Source organism: Malania oleifera, chromosome 8 (genome assembly GCF_029873635.1).
Source record: "Malania oleifera isolate guangnan ecotype guangnan chromosome 8, ASM2987363v1, whole genome shotgun sequence".
Lineage (NCBI taxonomy): Eukaryota > Viridiplantae > Streptophyta > Magnoliopsida > Santalales > Ximeniaceae > Malania > Malania oleifera.
This window is the reverse complement of record NC_080424.1, coordinates 26186006-26203614: the sequence shown is the minus strand read 5'-3', so window position 1 is coordinate 26203614 and position 17609 is coordinate 26186006. Positions and strand designations below refer to the sequence as shown.

General features: G+C 36.2%; 1 protein-coding gene across 1 annotated transcript; it reads left to right on the top strand.

The window, feature by feature from the left end:
* Positions 1-1869: 1869 nt before the first annotated feature.
* On the top strand, positions 1870-17010 carry LOC131161641 (uncharacterized). The gene is made up of 4 exons (XM_058117558.1): positions 1870-2933; positions 3018-3155; positions 16370-16609; positions 16699-17010. Exons 1-4 carry the CDS (start codon positions 2040-2042, stop codon positions 16786-16788), a joined length of 1362 nt encoding a protein of 453 aa, XP_057973541.1. The 5' UTR covers positions 1870-2039; the 3' UTR covers positions 16789-17010.
* Positions 17011-17609: the final 599 nt, after the last annotated feature.

Here is a 17609-nt window from a genome sequence, read left to right as displayed (position 1 = left end):
AACTCAAAATATTTTTTCTCCAAAAGAGTTTTCAAAATGAAAGTAAGAGAAATATGAATTTGATCTTCAAAATGAGTTTGAAATATGAATAAGAATAAAAAAATATTCAAGTATAATTTCAAAATGATTTGCTAACCTTCTCCAAGTGATTGGGCAATGTATTTATAGCCAAATTTAAAATATGATCATTATATGATTGTTGGGTATTATAATAGTAATATATTTTAAATTTTATGACCGTTTGGAGCTCAAAAAGGCTTTAACCCGAGAGATCCAGTCGATTGACCCAAGGTCCAGTTGATCGGTCAAAGGGCGATTTCCCTTTTAGCGCAGTTCAATCAGCTGAGCGTATGATCTGGTCTGCCGAATCATCCTTGAATGAAGTTCGGTCGACCGAGCTTATGATCCGGTCGACTGGTCCCTTTATAAAAATGAGTTTTGACCAGTGATTTGATTTCAAAATCATTTCAATCCTTTTGTGTAAATTAAACATTTTAAATAAAAGGTTTTTCATGCAAGGTTGGAGTTCCTAAGGTCAATCTAAGGTCAGTATAGAGCTTCAATTTTAAATCAAATGAAATGCACGCACAATTGAAACCTATTAACAATACAACTGAATAAGATAAGTCTTCAAGCTTTTGCTCTTATGATTCCCATGGAATGTGCCAAGAATGTGTTCAAGTAAGTGCTTTATGAATTTCATTTTGCATTGGTCATTTGTACTTATGGAAACATAAAACGGTTCAAACACTTAGTGCACAAATGAGATGCTATGATTTATCATTATCAAAATAGGATAGGATTTAAAAAATCAACAAGACCAATGTACCTCGACCTGACCCACCTATATAAGGAGGTCGAGGAGCTCCAGTACAAGGAGGACATGTTTCGTGTGTGGATAGTGGTTCATGGATGCTCCAGTGAGCCGTCTAACGTACAGATTGAATACGTGTTTGGCCCGTCAGCACCCTATGCTTATTCGATGGGAGCTAATATTGTGGAGTTGACCAGTAGCAGGTTGTATGCTGCAAATGTTCTTTCATCCTCCAGACCTTCAGATTTGAGTACCCCGTCTAACTTTTCTACGACCCCATCCATGTCATTCCTATTGGACGACATTCTAGATGTTGAGGATGTGGATGCACCAGTCATGCCACGTTGTTCCTAAGTAGGTTACCTATTTCTTTGAACAGGTGCAAGCATGAATGAATATACTCGATTTTAAGAGGAGCCTTTGTCAAAAATTTTACAGTAATTCAATGTACTGTGAATGTGTACTTTACCAAAATTTTTAGATCTCTTTCATTTTTATCTTTATTGCTATTATTCTAGTGTTTCCTAAGTAGATTATCTGAACTGCGCATACATTGCATTGGGCTAAACTAAATAAAGAATACTTCAAAAATAAATAATAAAAAAAAAAGAATCAGTGATGACCCTCCATAGATTCGCCTATATAAGTCACAGATAAAGTTGCAAATATAAGAGCTTGAATATTGCTTGTAAATAATCAAAAGGAACATAACGAGTATAAGAACCACTAAAGATATTAAAGAAATAAGAACAAAAATTACTAATTCATCGACTAATATATTCCCAAAAAGTTGAAAATTAAGTGATAAAAGTTTTTATCAAATTTTCCTTTGATAATTTGTTGAATTCAATGAAATCAATTGAAATGAAAATCCTATAGATTCAAATAATTCTAATAAAAAAAAAATTACAAATTTCATGTTGCATGAACAGTGCAAAAAACGCTGGATGGTCCAATATTTTCTAAATAAAAGATGCACTTCAATATTTTTTGGCTACCACGCATCAACTAACACCAGCTCACTTTGTTTAAAAAATGTTGGACGGTTTAATGTTATAGAAAACATAGAAAATGAGAAATAAAGTTTCTTGTACCTTTATCAAATATTTTTATATAAAAAAGTTAAAAAAGGAAAAAACTCGAAGAATTTATCCGACGGACCCGTCGGAGGAATTCACTGTGCCATTGCACCGATCAGCTTAGCTGCTGGCTCACTCCCTCGGCCATGGCCGAGCACCGCCGCCGCCGCCACCACCACCAGCCACTTCTCTCCATCCTCATCCTCCTCCTCTCAATCTCTGTCCTCTCTGCAACAGCACCCCAAGACCAAGAGCAGAGTGAACAGATCGAAGAAGACTCCCCCATCACTCGCTTCCAACAGTACCTCAGAATCAACACCGCCCACCCAAACCCCAACTACTACTCTGCCGTCTCCTTCCTCCAATCCCAAGCCCATTCCATTGGCCTCAATTCCACCGTCCTCGAATTCGCCCCTGGCAAGCCCCTTCTCCTCCTCACATGGCCTGGTTCAAACCCCTCTCTCCCCTCACTCCTCCTCAATTCCCACCTCGACAGCGTCCCCGCCGAGCCCCCCAAGTGGGTCCACCCTCCCTTCTCCGCCGTTCGAACCCCCGACGGCAAAATTTTGGCCCGCGGCGCCCAAGACGACAAATGCATCGCTATGCAGTACCTCGAAGCAATCCGGACCCTCCGACACCATCGGGGCTTCGTGCCCCTCCGGTCGGTGCATATCTCGTACGTGCCCGACGAGGAGATCGGCGGGTTCGACGGCGCTGCCAAGTTCGCGGCGTCCAAGCAGTTTGAGGATTTGAATGTGGGGTTTGTGTTGGACGAAGGGCAGGCCTCGACTAATGATGAATTTAGGGTTTTTTACGCTGACCGGAGCCCGTGGGGTTTGACAATTAGGGCTTCAGGCGCGCCTGGGCATGGGTCGAGGTTGTTTGATAACAGTGCCATGGAGAATTTGATGAAGAGTGTTGAAGTCATCACTAAGTTTAGGGAGAATCAATTTGATATGGTTAAGGCTGGTTGGGCGGCGAATTCAGAAGTTATATCGGTTAATCCCGTGTACCTGAAGGCGGGCATTCCTTCCCCCACTGTGAGTTGTGAATTACATGATTTGTTGTTGTTGGTTTGTGATTGAAATGGTTCTAGTTGTTTCACCAGAGAAGAATTTGTGTAGGGATTTGTGATGAACATGCAACCTTCAGAGGCTGAAGCAGGATTTGATGTTCGTCTGCCACCCACAGCAGACCCGGATCTTTTGAAGAGAAGAATTGAGGAAGAATGGGCGCCGGCTACGAGGAACATGACATATCAAGTGAGTGTTGGAATTTTTTCTTGTTTTAAATTGTTTAGGCTTGAAATCGTGGGGTTGTGGTTTGTTATGAAAATTGAAAGACTGCATCTTATTGGCGCAGGATATATAGTACTTTTATCATGTTTTGATGGCACAAATCCTTGTCCTTTTCTTGAAGTCTGTTTAAATTAAGATCTTGAAGCTTGTTTAATTTGAAAGCGTCTACATTGAGTTTTGAGGACCCATTTGAATTACCAATATTTGGTGACTGTTTTAAAATCAAACGGGTGGAGACTATCAAACTACTGGTACATCTAACTTATCCTTTTTATCTTTGAAAATGGAGTCGCCACTTTATTATAGTTATTGAAAAGGTAAAATAAAGGAAAACCTCTTTAAAGAAATAAGGTTCGGGAGTACATTTGTGAATAGGGAAGGTAACACTTTAAATTCACTATAATTAGAATTCAAAGCATTTGCACCCTAAATCACCCATTCCCTTGAATGGTTACCGTGCTTACCTTGTGGGTATGAGTATATCTCATATTGAAATGATTTTCTAAAAACAAACATTTGAAGTTGGGGAAAATATGGAATTCATTTTTTGAAAACTAAGTGGTTGACGACCTGCAGAGGCTGATCGACTGCCCTATGCATTTTTTTTTTTTTTTGGATTACGCACTAGGTTTCCACATGTCCGTTTTACGGTCCACGTGACTAATCTCGCGTTCCTTGAAGCCGACCCCACAACTCCAAAGGGAGGTAAATTTCAGGAATCTAGAGGCGGAAACGAACCCGGGAGGATTTGAACACCAACTGCCCTATGCATTTTTGCTTCCATTTTTGATTATTCATTTAAAAAAAAAATGTTTAACTCTTATCCTTTTGAAAAGACCTTCATAGGACTTGTACAAAGTACTAATTCTCATGAAAAAAGCCCTTCTAATTTAATGTCTAATCAAAATGCACATATAACACATGCAAGTTAACAAACAATAAAGAAGAAATGGAGAAGAGAGGAAGGAGGGATTTAGTTTTTTGTTTGGTATGACTAAATCTACAATGTAGACTACCTACATATCCTCAAAGAGGATTCAAGCCATGTCTAGTTCCCAAAAAATATTTTCAATTCAAGTTTAAAAACATTTTTTGGGTTATTTATGGAAACATTTGGAATTTGCATGATTTTGATTTCTTTGGGTGGAAAACCATAAAATTTAACTTGAAATATCTTGAATTATCTTCTAGAAAAGAGACTTTTTAATATGTTTAAAAACTGCATCATAAATGATTCAATAAAAAGTTAAATTTTCTAAAAAGCCATGTTTGGTTTATTTTGAAGGAAAATCATAAAACCATTTGAAAAGTGTGGATTTTTGGAAGGAGAACCACAAACCCGACTTGATTGTCATTAGAAAATATTAGATAACACCCAAATGCTGCATTATGGATGTATGACTTTAGATAACTTGAAACATTTGCAAAAAGATTGATGCTTTTTTGAGAAAAATCATGCAAATCCATTTTTTTTTTAATTAAAAGTGATTTTTTGTGAAGAAACCATGAAAACTCTAAAGAAAAGATCAGTCAATGTTAATCACAAGTACTCTACCATGTATAGAGACATTAACATACTTGAAATTTCAAAGGAAATCAAGAGAGAGTGCAAAAAAGAGCATTTTTGGGATTTGACGGTCGACCACTTGCAGGGGCCGGTCGACAGCCTGTAACCAACGATTACATTTTCAAATGAAGGAGAGGCTGGTCGACCGCATGAACATGAAATTCAACATTAATGATAAATTTTGACATTCTTGCATGCTTTTCTTATGCAATCAAATTAGAAACATGTTCTACTATCCTCAACTAGCATTTTTGACATAGGAAAGTAGAGAAATCATGAAGTAAAAATGTTATGATTCAAGAAAACACAATCATGCTTCACATTGCCAAAATCTATATAATGAATGGAAATGCACGAAGCAAAGGGTTTGACACTAACATCTTTGAAGAATAACCTTTTGTAGATCAAGTAGAAGGTCCCTCACTTCAAATCTTGTCCAAAGTCCCTTTCAAGAGAAGAGAAGTGTGGTTTCTCTTCTTTCCTTCCTCCAAATGAAAGTCCCCTTGAAACTCACAAATTTGTCTTGAAACCCTCACTTTGCCCCCACTTGGATGTGCCCCAAAGTCTTCCATAAGAGGTCCCTTTTATAGACCTTCAATGGAAGGGAGGGAAAACCCTTTTCAAATTTGAATTTCAAAAATTCAAATTTGAAATAACTACCAATAACCACCAACCGTTAACTACCAATGTTTGCAATTAACATGCGGCATCAAAAGGGCACATGGTTGGCCAAAGATCTCCAACCAATCGTGTGAAAACAACTTTAAAAATTTGAAAAAAGGCTGGACTGGTTGACTGCCTTTAGAGGCCGGTTGACTGCCTATGGAAACGACTAGTTATGGAGGGAAGGCCGGTCAACTGCCTAGTGCAAAATTTGGCCTTTCTCTTCATTTTCCTAAATTTTTGCATCTTGATATGGGTAAATGTTTGTTTGGTCAAAAATTGACTATTGACAGAAAACATTTCAATTTTCAGGATTCCAGTTGACAACACGTTTCTTTTTTTCTTTTTTATTTTAAATAATTTGCTGAAATCATCATTATACTACGAATGCACATTAAATTGTTATGTAAATGTAGTTTATTATTTTGATATTCTAATCATCATAATGGTCCAATAATTGAATCATTATAGAATCAACCAGCTAGTACTGGTCATTTAGATGACTAGTAAGGAGACATTGGGGAGTTTGTATTACGATTTACTGAAATGAACTAAAATCTTTGACTGATATCACTGTAATGACATGCAGTGCAAATTACATGTGGATATCTTCTTTTGGCCTTTTTATTTCCCTTCTCAGTCTTAATAGATTTTTGTTTTGGTCTGGCTGTTCATATGGATGATGCTCATGTTGTTAGTAGGAGCACAATAGAATAGGGATATTAACATGTAGCTGAATGAGCACACCTGAAAGTTCAGTTCCCTAGCACAATGAGCGCTGGTTGCTAAAAAATTTAAAAAAAAAAAAAAAAGGAAGGAAAGCAACACTTCAGTTGCATCCACATTGAAGTATTTGAGAACCACATATAATTTTTACTTGTTCAATGTTTAATTTGTTAGTCTTCATATTTTTTTAAAAATTACATCTGAAGTAGGATGCTGATCGTATTAGTATTAGTATATTACCATAGCATGCTAAAGCAGCACAGAATGCTTTTACTTGTGCAACTTTGATAGGTAACTATCAAAACATTGTGTTGTTTGCACTACCATAGCTATGGATTATGAAGATTTTCTCTGCCCTTTTGTGTTTGATTTACCAGTTTATATTTTATGGTTGAATGAGTGTCATTTAAGATGTAGGATAATTGTTATTAGTCAAATCAATAAAAAAGTTATCTCTTCAGGCATGAATGAATTATTATGAGAATCTTCTGGTTTGAATCTTGTTGCTGGTTGGCATCATTGCCTTCTGACTTTTAAATCGTGGCTGGAGTTGGTCTTTTATAGTTGCAGTTGCTTGTGTGCCGATTGTCATCTTTTACCCAACAAAGTAACATGACCTAACTAAATATGTGTAAACTTAGGCAAAAAAATCAAAGGAGAAGGTTGCAACATAGGGCGGTCGATCAGCCGCTATTTGGTGGTCGATTGGCCCTTTTCCCTGCCTTTGGTTTGGCGCCACCCGATAACATTCAACCAACCTCTACAGGTGGTCGACCGACCTTGTAAAATTCAAATATTTGAGTTATTTTCATTTGATTGGTTAATGGTTCTGGGCATGCCAAGTATCCTAGAAATTGCCGCGTTAGGAAACGACTAGGGTAGTTGGTAGTTGTTCGTTGGTGGTTAGTTTGAATTTGAATTTTAAATTTCAAATTCAAATTTCATTTTCCTCCATTTCTTGAGAGGTCTATAAATAGACCCTTTAGGAGTGAGTTTGAGGCACGCCTAAGTTGGGGTAAGGAGAGGGAAATACAAAGAATTTGTGCATCTTTTGAGGTTATAGAAAGAGGATTGCAACTTAGAATTCGGGAAGAGAATTCTATCTCTTCTTTGTTCTTACTTGAGGGATCCTTGGGGTGTGAACATTGTGAGTGTATCCCCATTTGATCTACATAGATTGCAGTAACACAATGTCAGCCCTCTATCCCTTTTATTCATTGCTTTAAAGTTTAGTTTGTGTTTTTGTATGTAATGCATGTGTGTGTTTACATATGACATTGGTGTTTGTTTTATGCATATAATTGGAATTTATTTGATTGGATCAAGTCATCTAGGGATCTTAGAATGTGGTAGTGACTGGAATTCATGAAAAAATTTGATTGGAATGGCATAAATAGCATTTTTCGAAGATGAGCATGTAGATGGTCAATCGGCCTGCAGGCATGGTCGAACTCCCTTGAGTTTTCATAGTAGTCGTTGGCTACTGTAGGTGGTTGACGGGCCTTTGTAGATGGTTGACAAGCTTGTCCAGAGGCCATGTTTTTGGCTATATTCTTTGGTTTTTTATGTTGTTTTGGAGTCTAAATATTCTTTGGAGTATATTGGTCAAGTCTGAATGCTGATATCTCAAGGGTTTTCATGGTTTTTCCATAAAAAACCAAAATTTCATTTTCTAAAGAATTCTCAAGTAATGACAAGTGTTTTCAAGGTTTTCCACACCAAAAATTGGAGTGAATACTCATGATGTGACTTTTGGGTATTCTTTAGAACTTTCAAGGTTTCTAAAAAGCAAGATTTCAATTTAGGTTTGTGATTCTCCCACAAAAAAATCCACAATTTTCAAGTTTAAGCAAGTAAATACCATTTTTCAAAGTAATCACCTGTGAAGTGGCTTGAGGGTAAAAAAAAAAAAAATAGGTGTTTTCTCAAACTTAAACTTGGTTGGTTATAAATCTCTGTTTTGCAGAGGATTTGTTGAAAATTCAGAGTTTTGAAACATAAACAAAGATTTTTCAATCAAAACTACTAGGGTTTTCAAGTGTTTCAAGGATTCCATCAAAATGTTTTCCAAAATTTGTTTTTGAAAATGTTTTGATGAACTACAAATGACTTGATTTCTCTCCGGAGGATATGTAGGCAATCTACACATGTAGACTCAGGCATAACAACCAAAAAACTAAAAATTCTATTGTTTTCCTTTCGTCTTCTTTTTATTTTCTTTACTTTTTGTTTGAATGTGTGTTTATTTTGAAAGGACATAAAGTTGTAGAGTTTTCGTGAGGTTAAGTCCTTTGCATAGACTCTATGAAAGCCTTTTCAAAAGAAGTCAAGAGTTCAAAAGTTTTCTGCAATACAAAATAAAAGAAATAATATTTGCAGCAGGCGGTTGATCTACCTTTGCAAGTAGTTTACTTACCATTGTTGTAACTTGATTTTTGTTCTATTTTATGATCTTTTCTTTAAAAAATGAACTTCAAAATGGGACACACACACACACACACACACACACGAGCTAAGTATGATTGCCATTCTTGGAATGAATGTTTTAGGGTGGTTACCATTCTTGGAATGGGTGTTTTAGGGTGCTAAGACTTTAACTTCATTTAAAGAAAGCTTTATGATCTACCTTCCCTATTCACAATGGTGCTTCTAGAATTTAATCTCTTTTCAAAAGGTTTTCCTTCGTTTTATCTTTTCGAAACTAAAATGAAGCGGCGAGTCTGTTTTCTAAAGCAAAATGGTAAGTTTGACAACCAATGGCTTGGTTTTCTTTGCTTAGTTGATTTTCATTTAGCCACCAAATGTGTTGGCAATCAAACGGTCGCTTGAGCCTGATGTTGACATCGTGCTAGCGGGCTTGCCTGCTTGACTGGGGTTGCTTAAGAAACTTGTGGCGTGATAATATGGTTTTTGTTTTTCCTTCCAAATTTTTCAACTTGGTTAAATACTTTATTTTCAGTTGAAATTAATTATTATTTTTTGAATATGCCCCTATGAATTGTATTATGTTATTTAATTGAATTTGATAGCCATGGACCAATGCCTTCACTTTTCCTTTTAGTTTTCTGTAGGTTTTGAGTCTTTTGACAAAAGCAACTTCAAAAGCACTTTACTTCTTGTTGCTTTTCTTAACGGTTTATTTGCCGCCACTATGAACAAACCATTGGTGTCCACAAGTTCTGTGAATATCCTCTAGGATGCAATGAACCACCATCAATTTGCTTTTGTGCAAACAAAGATAGACCCATTGAATGCTTCTACTGAAAGCAAAATTGCTCTAACCAACTCACTACTTTTGTGCAATAAAATTGCATTTCGGTGGGATATGAAGAAGGCAATAAAGTAATTATAGAGCTATATAACTTCTAAATTGTCTAGTCTAGAGCATCACAGCAAAATTTATGTCCTATGTATAGACTTGCTGGCGTCTCTTTAAATTGTTATAATCCTTGCTCAGTGCCCTTTGATGCTAGTAATAAACTTGGCCTTTGTTGAAACTAGACAATGCCCTTGGTGTATGCGTAAAACTAAGAGCCAAATCTTTTAGACACACTAGGAGACACCTTGAGCTTTGGACGCACATCTTTGATTATTTTGAAAATTTTCCAGCAACCCCCCACCATTTTCAGAATAAGGAAAAGTTCTTTTGAAAATTAAACCATAAAAGCAATCTTGAAAATCTCACTGATGAAGCTGTCTCATGACTTGAACCTTCATTTAAGTGGAAACAGATTGGGATTGTTTGGAACCACTATGGAAAAGTGTTTTTCTGAAAAAAAAAGGCATTGAATTTGGTAAGTATTGGAAATAAATACTGAATTGGAGAAGTGTTGCAGTCCGGTGGTGTCTAAAAATGATTACTGATTATAAGTACTTATAAAATAAGTGGTGTTTCATTACTTTCTTTAATTTGTAAGTACTAATTGAATATACATTATTATGATGTGAATAAGATTATTATATTTCAACATATAGTTAAAAACTTAAAATTGTGCTAGCATTTTCAAACAATGTTTTCCAATTAATATTTGTAATTTACATTTTAAATATTTTATAATTAAAAAACGAATTAAATTTAGTAAATTAGCATTTTTTATAGTCTAATTAATATATCAAAAAATTTTAATATTGTCAAATTAGCATATTTATTTAAAATTTTTGTTATTTTAATAAAAAAAATTTAATTTTAATTAGAAATTTAATTAAAAATGAATTAATATTTATGCTAATGAACTTTTTTAATTGGAATTTTTAATAATTTTCTAATAATAAATAAAACAATCTTTGATTATTATTTTCTAATTAAATATAACAATATTATTAATTTACATTTATAATATTATTAGTTTTATAATATTTTTATTATTTATCATTAATTCCTAATTAATAAAACAATAATTCAATAATCAGAAAACTTGTAAAGGGGGAGAGGGGATCTAGCAAGTACCACGAGATCCAGCATGCTGCAAGGAGAGAGAGAGAGAGAGAGAGAGAGAGAGGGTGGGGGGGGGGGAGGTTGGCACGACAGAAGGAGGAGGCCTTTGAGGGTGGCCGTGGGCATAGGATTAGGAGGAATTGGCTGGTGGAGAAGGAGGTTGAGGGGAGGAGGTGGAGGACGTGGCAGTGGCGTGAGGAGGAGATTGTCAAGGAAGGCTGTGGGTGGAGGAGGAGGAGCAGCAGCAGCAGGAGAGGGGAAGGGGGAGGAGACCTGGGTACATGAAAGATGAGACAACAAAATGACCAATATGCCCATATGTTGTCTAAATTTAAAAGTTTGCCACTGGTTATGAACTATAGCTACTTGTAAGTAGCCAGTAGTAATTAAGATTACTTCTTAAAAAGTACCTGTTTTTCTCCCCCTATGAAAACTAAGAAAGTAGTTCAGAAGTAATTTTTGAGAACTTATTTGGGTGTATGTTGAACACTACTTTTTTGCACAAATACTTATTTTAAGTACTTTTTGGAATAAGTATTTTTTAGCAGTGGTTCCAAGTGAGGGCTAAAGTTCATTTTCATTTTATCAGTGAAGAAAGTTCATTAAGAGGCTTCAAGGAGATGCCAACCAAGTATAAATGAATAGAAGTACATCACCTTACTGCATGGGTATCATTCACAATTCACTGTGCCAATTAGAAACAATAGCAATCCAACGATCTTCGATGATGTGAAAGGGCATAGCCGATCCCTTGAAAGCTCTCCTTAACCCTTCAGACCGACCAAAAATGGCAAGGGGAATGAGGGAAAGAGCTCTCCTCCTTTCCTTGTTGGTGTGGATACCTCTCCAAGCCCATAGCCCCCTTCCACTGTTCTGGCAGTAACCCACTAGTGCCTGATGAGGGAAATGGGTAATTCCAAAAAATTCTAGTCTAGGGCAAATGCAAGAGGATATGCTCAATTGATTCAGCATAATCCAGACATAAGTAACACCTATTAACAAGGGCAGCCCCTTTTCTGGAGGTTCTCAATGGTAAGAATCCTTCCGAGAGTTGCCACCCACATGAAGAAAGCAACCTTTATGGGGGCTGCAGTCCCAGGGGATTTTGCTGCAGGTTTCTGCTGGAGAGGTGAGGTTGTTATTGTGGAACCTAACTGAAAAAAATTCCAATTTTTGTCCGGGGTTCATTCAGGTTCATTGGTAGTGTTCTCTGAGTTTTTTAAAGGCTGCTATAAAATTATGAAAGATTGTCAATTTCCAGTCAAAGGCATTCCTAACAGAATGTTCCAGGAAGTCCCATGGTCAGTGAGCATGAGGTTCTTGTTAATAAGGGGTTCATTCCCCAAACCCGAGGATGAGCTTTTCTCAAGTGGGAGACTGATGTAGAATAAGATCAATGTCTTGAAGAAGGCTTAGTTTTTGGCTACTTTAGTCATAATTTTAGGCTTTATTTTAATTTATTTTGGAATACATGAGTTGACTCAAAGGTTTAATTTTTTTAACCTTTTCAGGATTTCTTGAGTTATCTTGGAGGCATGATTTTAGGTGTAACTCTAGGCTCAATTTTATGCTTAAGTTTAAGGTTTTGAGAGCTATAAATAGCCTTGTTAGGCTGCTGGCCATCCACACTTCTTTGGGTTAGAAAGGTTTGGTTTTTTCTTCTATACCTGTTTGCACAAAACCCTAGAATTCTTCTAGGACAGGATTAATTGCTCTGTCACTAATACGTCTGCACTTCCGTTTTTCATCAATTTGTTATTTCAATTATTGGAAAAATATATTCTAATGAGGTTTTTTAGAGGACCGGTCTTGAACATATCCGTGCTTTCCTATGACAAGCAAGTGCTCAGTAGTTTTCTGTATAAGACAATGAACAAATAGAATTGAGAGAGAGAGAGAGAGATATGGCATCCTCTAAGCAAACAAGAAAGGAAAAAAGGGAGAAGGGAAAAAAATGAAGAAGAGAGACTAACAATTTATAAAGTTAATGAAGCAATGTTGTTGACTTTTTGACTCTGATCCCTGTTTTGATTATGACAAACCACAGTATCTTATATGTGTGTTAAGTGTATGAACATGTTCATTTTTCTAAGCACAGATGACAGATGAGAAATGGAAGCCAAAAAGTACTTAAATGCACACACCATTTGGCGCAATCCATGAAATTGCGAAGGAGCAAAGTATGAAGATTTTTGTTTCAAGTTGTATTGTATTGCATTTAATCTTTGGGTTTGTAATAATGGTTTGTAATAATGCATCTACATGCATGATAGGGTTTAATGCTCAAGAGGCCATAGCAATACCCATAGGAGCCAATACCCTTAAGATAAAATGCCACAACTTATTCACACAGGGTTAAAAAGGTTCAAGGGTCAAAATGGATTTAACAAAGACTTCGGTTGATCGAAGGTCAACCAACGTTAGATTTTTGGGCTCAATTAAGAAGCCTAGGCCATAGACTGAGCTTAGGACCCCATGCACATAAATGCAAAATCCCTTAAGGCTAAAATGTCACATTTATACAAATAGGGATAAAACTTTAGGTCAAAAATTATGTTTTGAATGGGTCCGAATGACCGAACCTTTCTAGTAATAACCTGCTTGGTCCACCAAACACTATTGACTTAGCCACGGTCGACTGAACCTGTGGCAATATAAATGCCACGGTCGACCAAACGGTTTGAAAGTCAACATTTTGACTTCGCACGGTCAACTGTTTAGTTTTTGAACGTAGTGTCATAGGTTGACTGAACCAATACGTGTCTAACACCTCTACTGTTCGGCCAACCAAATGTATAGTTCATTTTGGCCACGGTTGACCGAACCTAGTTGAGTAGCCGACCGTCCTTGTCTTGATCAACCAAGCCTACGAGGGGATTCAAAATCGCCTTGAAATGGTTGACCATATCTATAGTTCAAAAGTGTCACAATCGACTGAACTTGCTAAAGTGGTTGATTGAACCTTGAATACGGTCGACCGAACCTCTCGGGTTGCCAATATTTTTAAGGCAGTAAAACGTGGTTAAATTGGGTTATTTTTAATTAAACCTTTTTAAACATTTTCAAAAATACCCATTGAGTCCCAAACGGTTCTAATTTTTGGAGTGTCTATATATATATACTCCTTCATTTGGCTTAAATAGCAAAAAAATTAGAAAACATCATTAGCAAAAATCCTCTGAATTTTTGAATACCTATTTTTCCTATACAAGCTTAAAAATCCCTCTCTTACATATTCCTATTGAAATATTCCTTTGGTAAGAGTGTTTTAAAGATCATACATATAAGCTTACACTCTCATACTCGTTGATTGGTGTTGATTTTTATTGAGAGTAAGTCTGAGTTCTCTCTTGTGATTTCATTCATAAGTTTCTTTGGGAAAACTCTCTAGGGCTTGTGAGTCTTGCATTCTTATTGCAAGATTGAAGAGCTTGTCTTGTGCTTTTAGCAAAATATTTTTGACAAGCTAGAAATCCAAATATCTCTTATACTTAATACTTGATAAATTATTTTTGAGATATTTGATAGTGTTCTTAAAATTTTTGAAACCATATTTGTGATTGATATATACATATACATATATATAGTTATTGTTTCAAAGAACCTCTCACAATACGCTCTCACATATCAATTGCTATATTGACATTATCTTGAGAGTTGTTTTAGTACACTTCATTGAGCTTATAGATCCTATCATATTGAAGTGTATTGATTATATTGGTACATACTTGCTTATTGGAAAAACATTGTATTTTACACAAAATTTATATTGTTTATCTGTTGTATTCGAGGCGTAGCCTGAGGGGGTGTTCATCTAACCCGAAAGGATTGATTGTAAAGGTTGGGGTCAGCCCTTTAAATTTGACCTGGGTTTCCCTTGCCTAGTAAGGAAATGGGTGTTGTATTAGGTATCGTTCCACCCATAAGTGAGCAAAGGTAGTGAATCCTCTTGCTTGTGAGCTTGAGACAGGGACGTAGGTAGTGTTGGCCGAACCCCGATATCATATTGTGTATCATTCTCTCTTTCCCTTAATACTCTTTATATTTCCGCACTTTGATACATGCACATGTATGTTTAATTATTTATTGCCTTGATCGTTCTTCATACATGCTTTGACTATTGTGTGTATTGGAATTTGTTTAGAAAGACCCTAGGTTGCAATATACTGCTTGTGACTCAAATTAAACTTAGAAAAGTTTTAAAATTCCAATTCACCTCCCTTCTTGGGAATACACCAATTTCAACAAATGTGATCTGTTTTCTCTGCAAATCAGTCAAAGAGAAACTTGAAGAAGCTATTTGTGGAGCACCAAAGTGATAACAGAAAGACTACCCCACTTCTAACCAAAATAGGAGTAACAGAACCCCTAAATATTCCAGCTTTAGAATCCAACCTGACACACCAAATGATCACAAAAATTGTTCACCTCCAAAGAGCCTTCCTCTCCTTCCTAAAACCTTGAGGATGAAGTGGAGAGGCTATCCAAAGTCACATGGAAAAATCTAATGCTCCCGAAAAACAGCAAACAGGTTATTCCACAGTTCATGAAAGGGACCATGTAAGGTGGCATTATCGTTGTTATGTGAAAAACTGGAAATGAAAATTGAAAACTATCTTCCACAATTGAAGAGGCCCTTAGTTTTCTGAATAAAATTTTATATGAGAAAAGGAATAGGAGGAACATAAGTAAAATTATTGAAAGAAGGCTTGCAATAAAAGCTCCTATAATATGCCAAAACCAACATAAGTCTTGAAGTTAAGCCCTTGAGCCTTGGCCCAGATGGTGTAGGGTTTGGATGGGGTGAGGGAGATCCATGGTTGGAACAAAATCAAATCCAAAAAAAGTTGCAGTTGTTTTTTGTAACGTCTAAGACCTACAAGTTGAAAAGGATAAAAGAGTTATTGTGCTAATAGGCATAATTTACATGCCCAATAGTTGATATTAAGATCCCAGATACAGGATTTAGGGTTCATGGCTACCAAATTCTCTGCCTGCAGTTGTGTTGGTTTCCTCTTTTTTTGATACAGTACGGAATGAGCTCCGTGGTTTCTATCTAGGCATGGGCTACATGTGACTTTTGTTAACAAAGGCTAAGTAACTGATGGAAGTAGCCATTCTGATATGGAAGTATGACCTACCCACATTTTAATGGGCACCTTGTTTTTATGTTGATTGTATAATGATTTTATGCTGGTTGTTTTGTTATTTATGTCAATAAAATACTTGGACTATGGAAAGCAGAGTCACTAGAAAAAACATTGATACTCTAGCAAACTTCAAGTTGTTATGGAACATCCCAAAACATGGGACAAATTGTTAATATTACATTCTGGAACACTAAATCTGGTGGTTTAAATTGTTATCCAATGTTTGCCAGGTGACATATTTTTATCAGAGTACTATTACACTGTAGAACATGTGACTTTCCGTGATCTTCTTCTCATTCCATGAACCAGGACGTTTGTGTTTTGGGCGACACTGATGAAGAAATATTTGATATTTCTTGAATAAAATATTACAAATATTGAAGAGCAAAATCTTTCTCATTGGAGTTGATAATTTGAGCACTTATCTCTTCATTTTAATGTTGGCATTGGAGTGTGTTTGCTTAATTTTCTTGACATTAAGCTTAGAGGAAAGGGGTGGAACCTTTCGATCATATATATATATTTTATAATTTAAAATATCCTCATTTCAGTTAATCCCACGGTAGACTTTCTTCTCCTGTGATTTTTTGGCTACTAAACTAGTATAAGATAGCAAGTTGCTTCTATTATTTTGCAGATAACTGAGAAAGGACCTTTAAGAGATTACATGGGGCGCCCTTTAATGGCGTCAACCAATGATTCCAACCCATGGTGGGTTATTTTCAAGCAAGCTATCACAGCTGCCGGAGGAAAACTCGCAAAGCCTGAAATCTTGGCTTCAACCACGGATGCACGATACATGAGACAGATGGGAATTCCCGCTCTTGGATTCTCTCCTATGGTGAATACTCCCATCTTGCTTCATGATCATAATGAGGTCAGTTCACTGGTTTGTCTCCACATCTCCATCCATCCTATATGCATCCATTGCTGATTCCATTCCCAACTTCGCTGTATCTGTTGCAGTTCCTGAAGGATACAGTATATTTGAATGGTATTAAGGTCTACGAATCCTTAATTAGTTCTCTGAGTTCCTTTGAGGGGGCATCTCTTTGAGTACGTTGCAAGTTTTGTTTTGGCTAGTACTGGGGTGGAAAGCGACTGCACACTGAAATTCAAGTGGCAAAGATGCTGCATCTCTGCCCAATATGACTGCCCATGTTGCGCATAATTGTTTTATATTGTTGTAACAATTTTAAGACACATGTTATTGTACTATAATTTGTAATTGATAATTGTTCTTCATCTTTGGTTCTACAGATTGATTTGCTCTGAAAACGTTCTAATTTCTCATTGCATTGTGATGTTTCCTTTTCATTTGTTGGCTTTGTGCATCTTTATCGTTCTGTTAAGCATTTAACAAAATGTACTTGACGCATCTGGTCGGTCCATCTTTTATGTATATTCAAGAAAGTTTCAACAAAAACTTTCTTGAGGAAATCAGCGTACAGTGATATTATCTTCCCACATTTCTTTGTAGAGAAGGGACTAGACCAAATATTTCTTTTTTATCATATAAAAAATAGACCACCTATCAACTTACTTGGAGATTTTTTTAGAAAGGAAAATAATGTGAACTACTTTTATTTGGTCAACATGGATGAAAGTGTTTAAAGAGAAAATAGCACCAGGGAACTGTAATATGAACAAAATTGTATGTCCAAGTTTGTGGTAAGGCCACTTTATCAGGGTAACAAATGTATTTTAGTCTTCTTTCAAAAAATTTCAGTTCCAGAGGGAGAGAGTTTATCATACAGCGGTTGTATCTTAGCCTTTTTCAGAAAAAAGAAAAGTCGAGCTGCAGAGAGGAATAGTTGATAAAACAGTGGATGAGGAGCTCAAGTACACGAGTCCATTGCACTTGAAACTGATTTAAG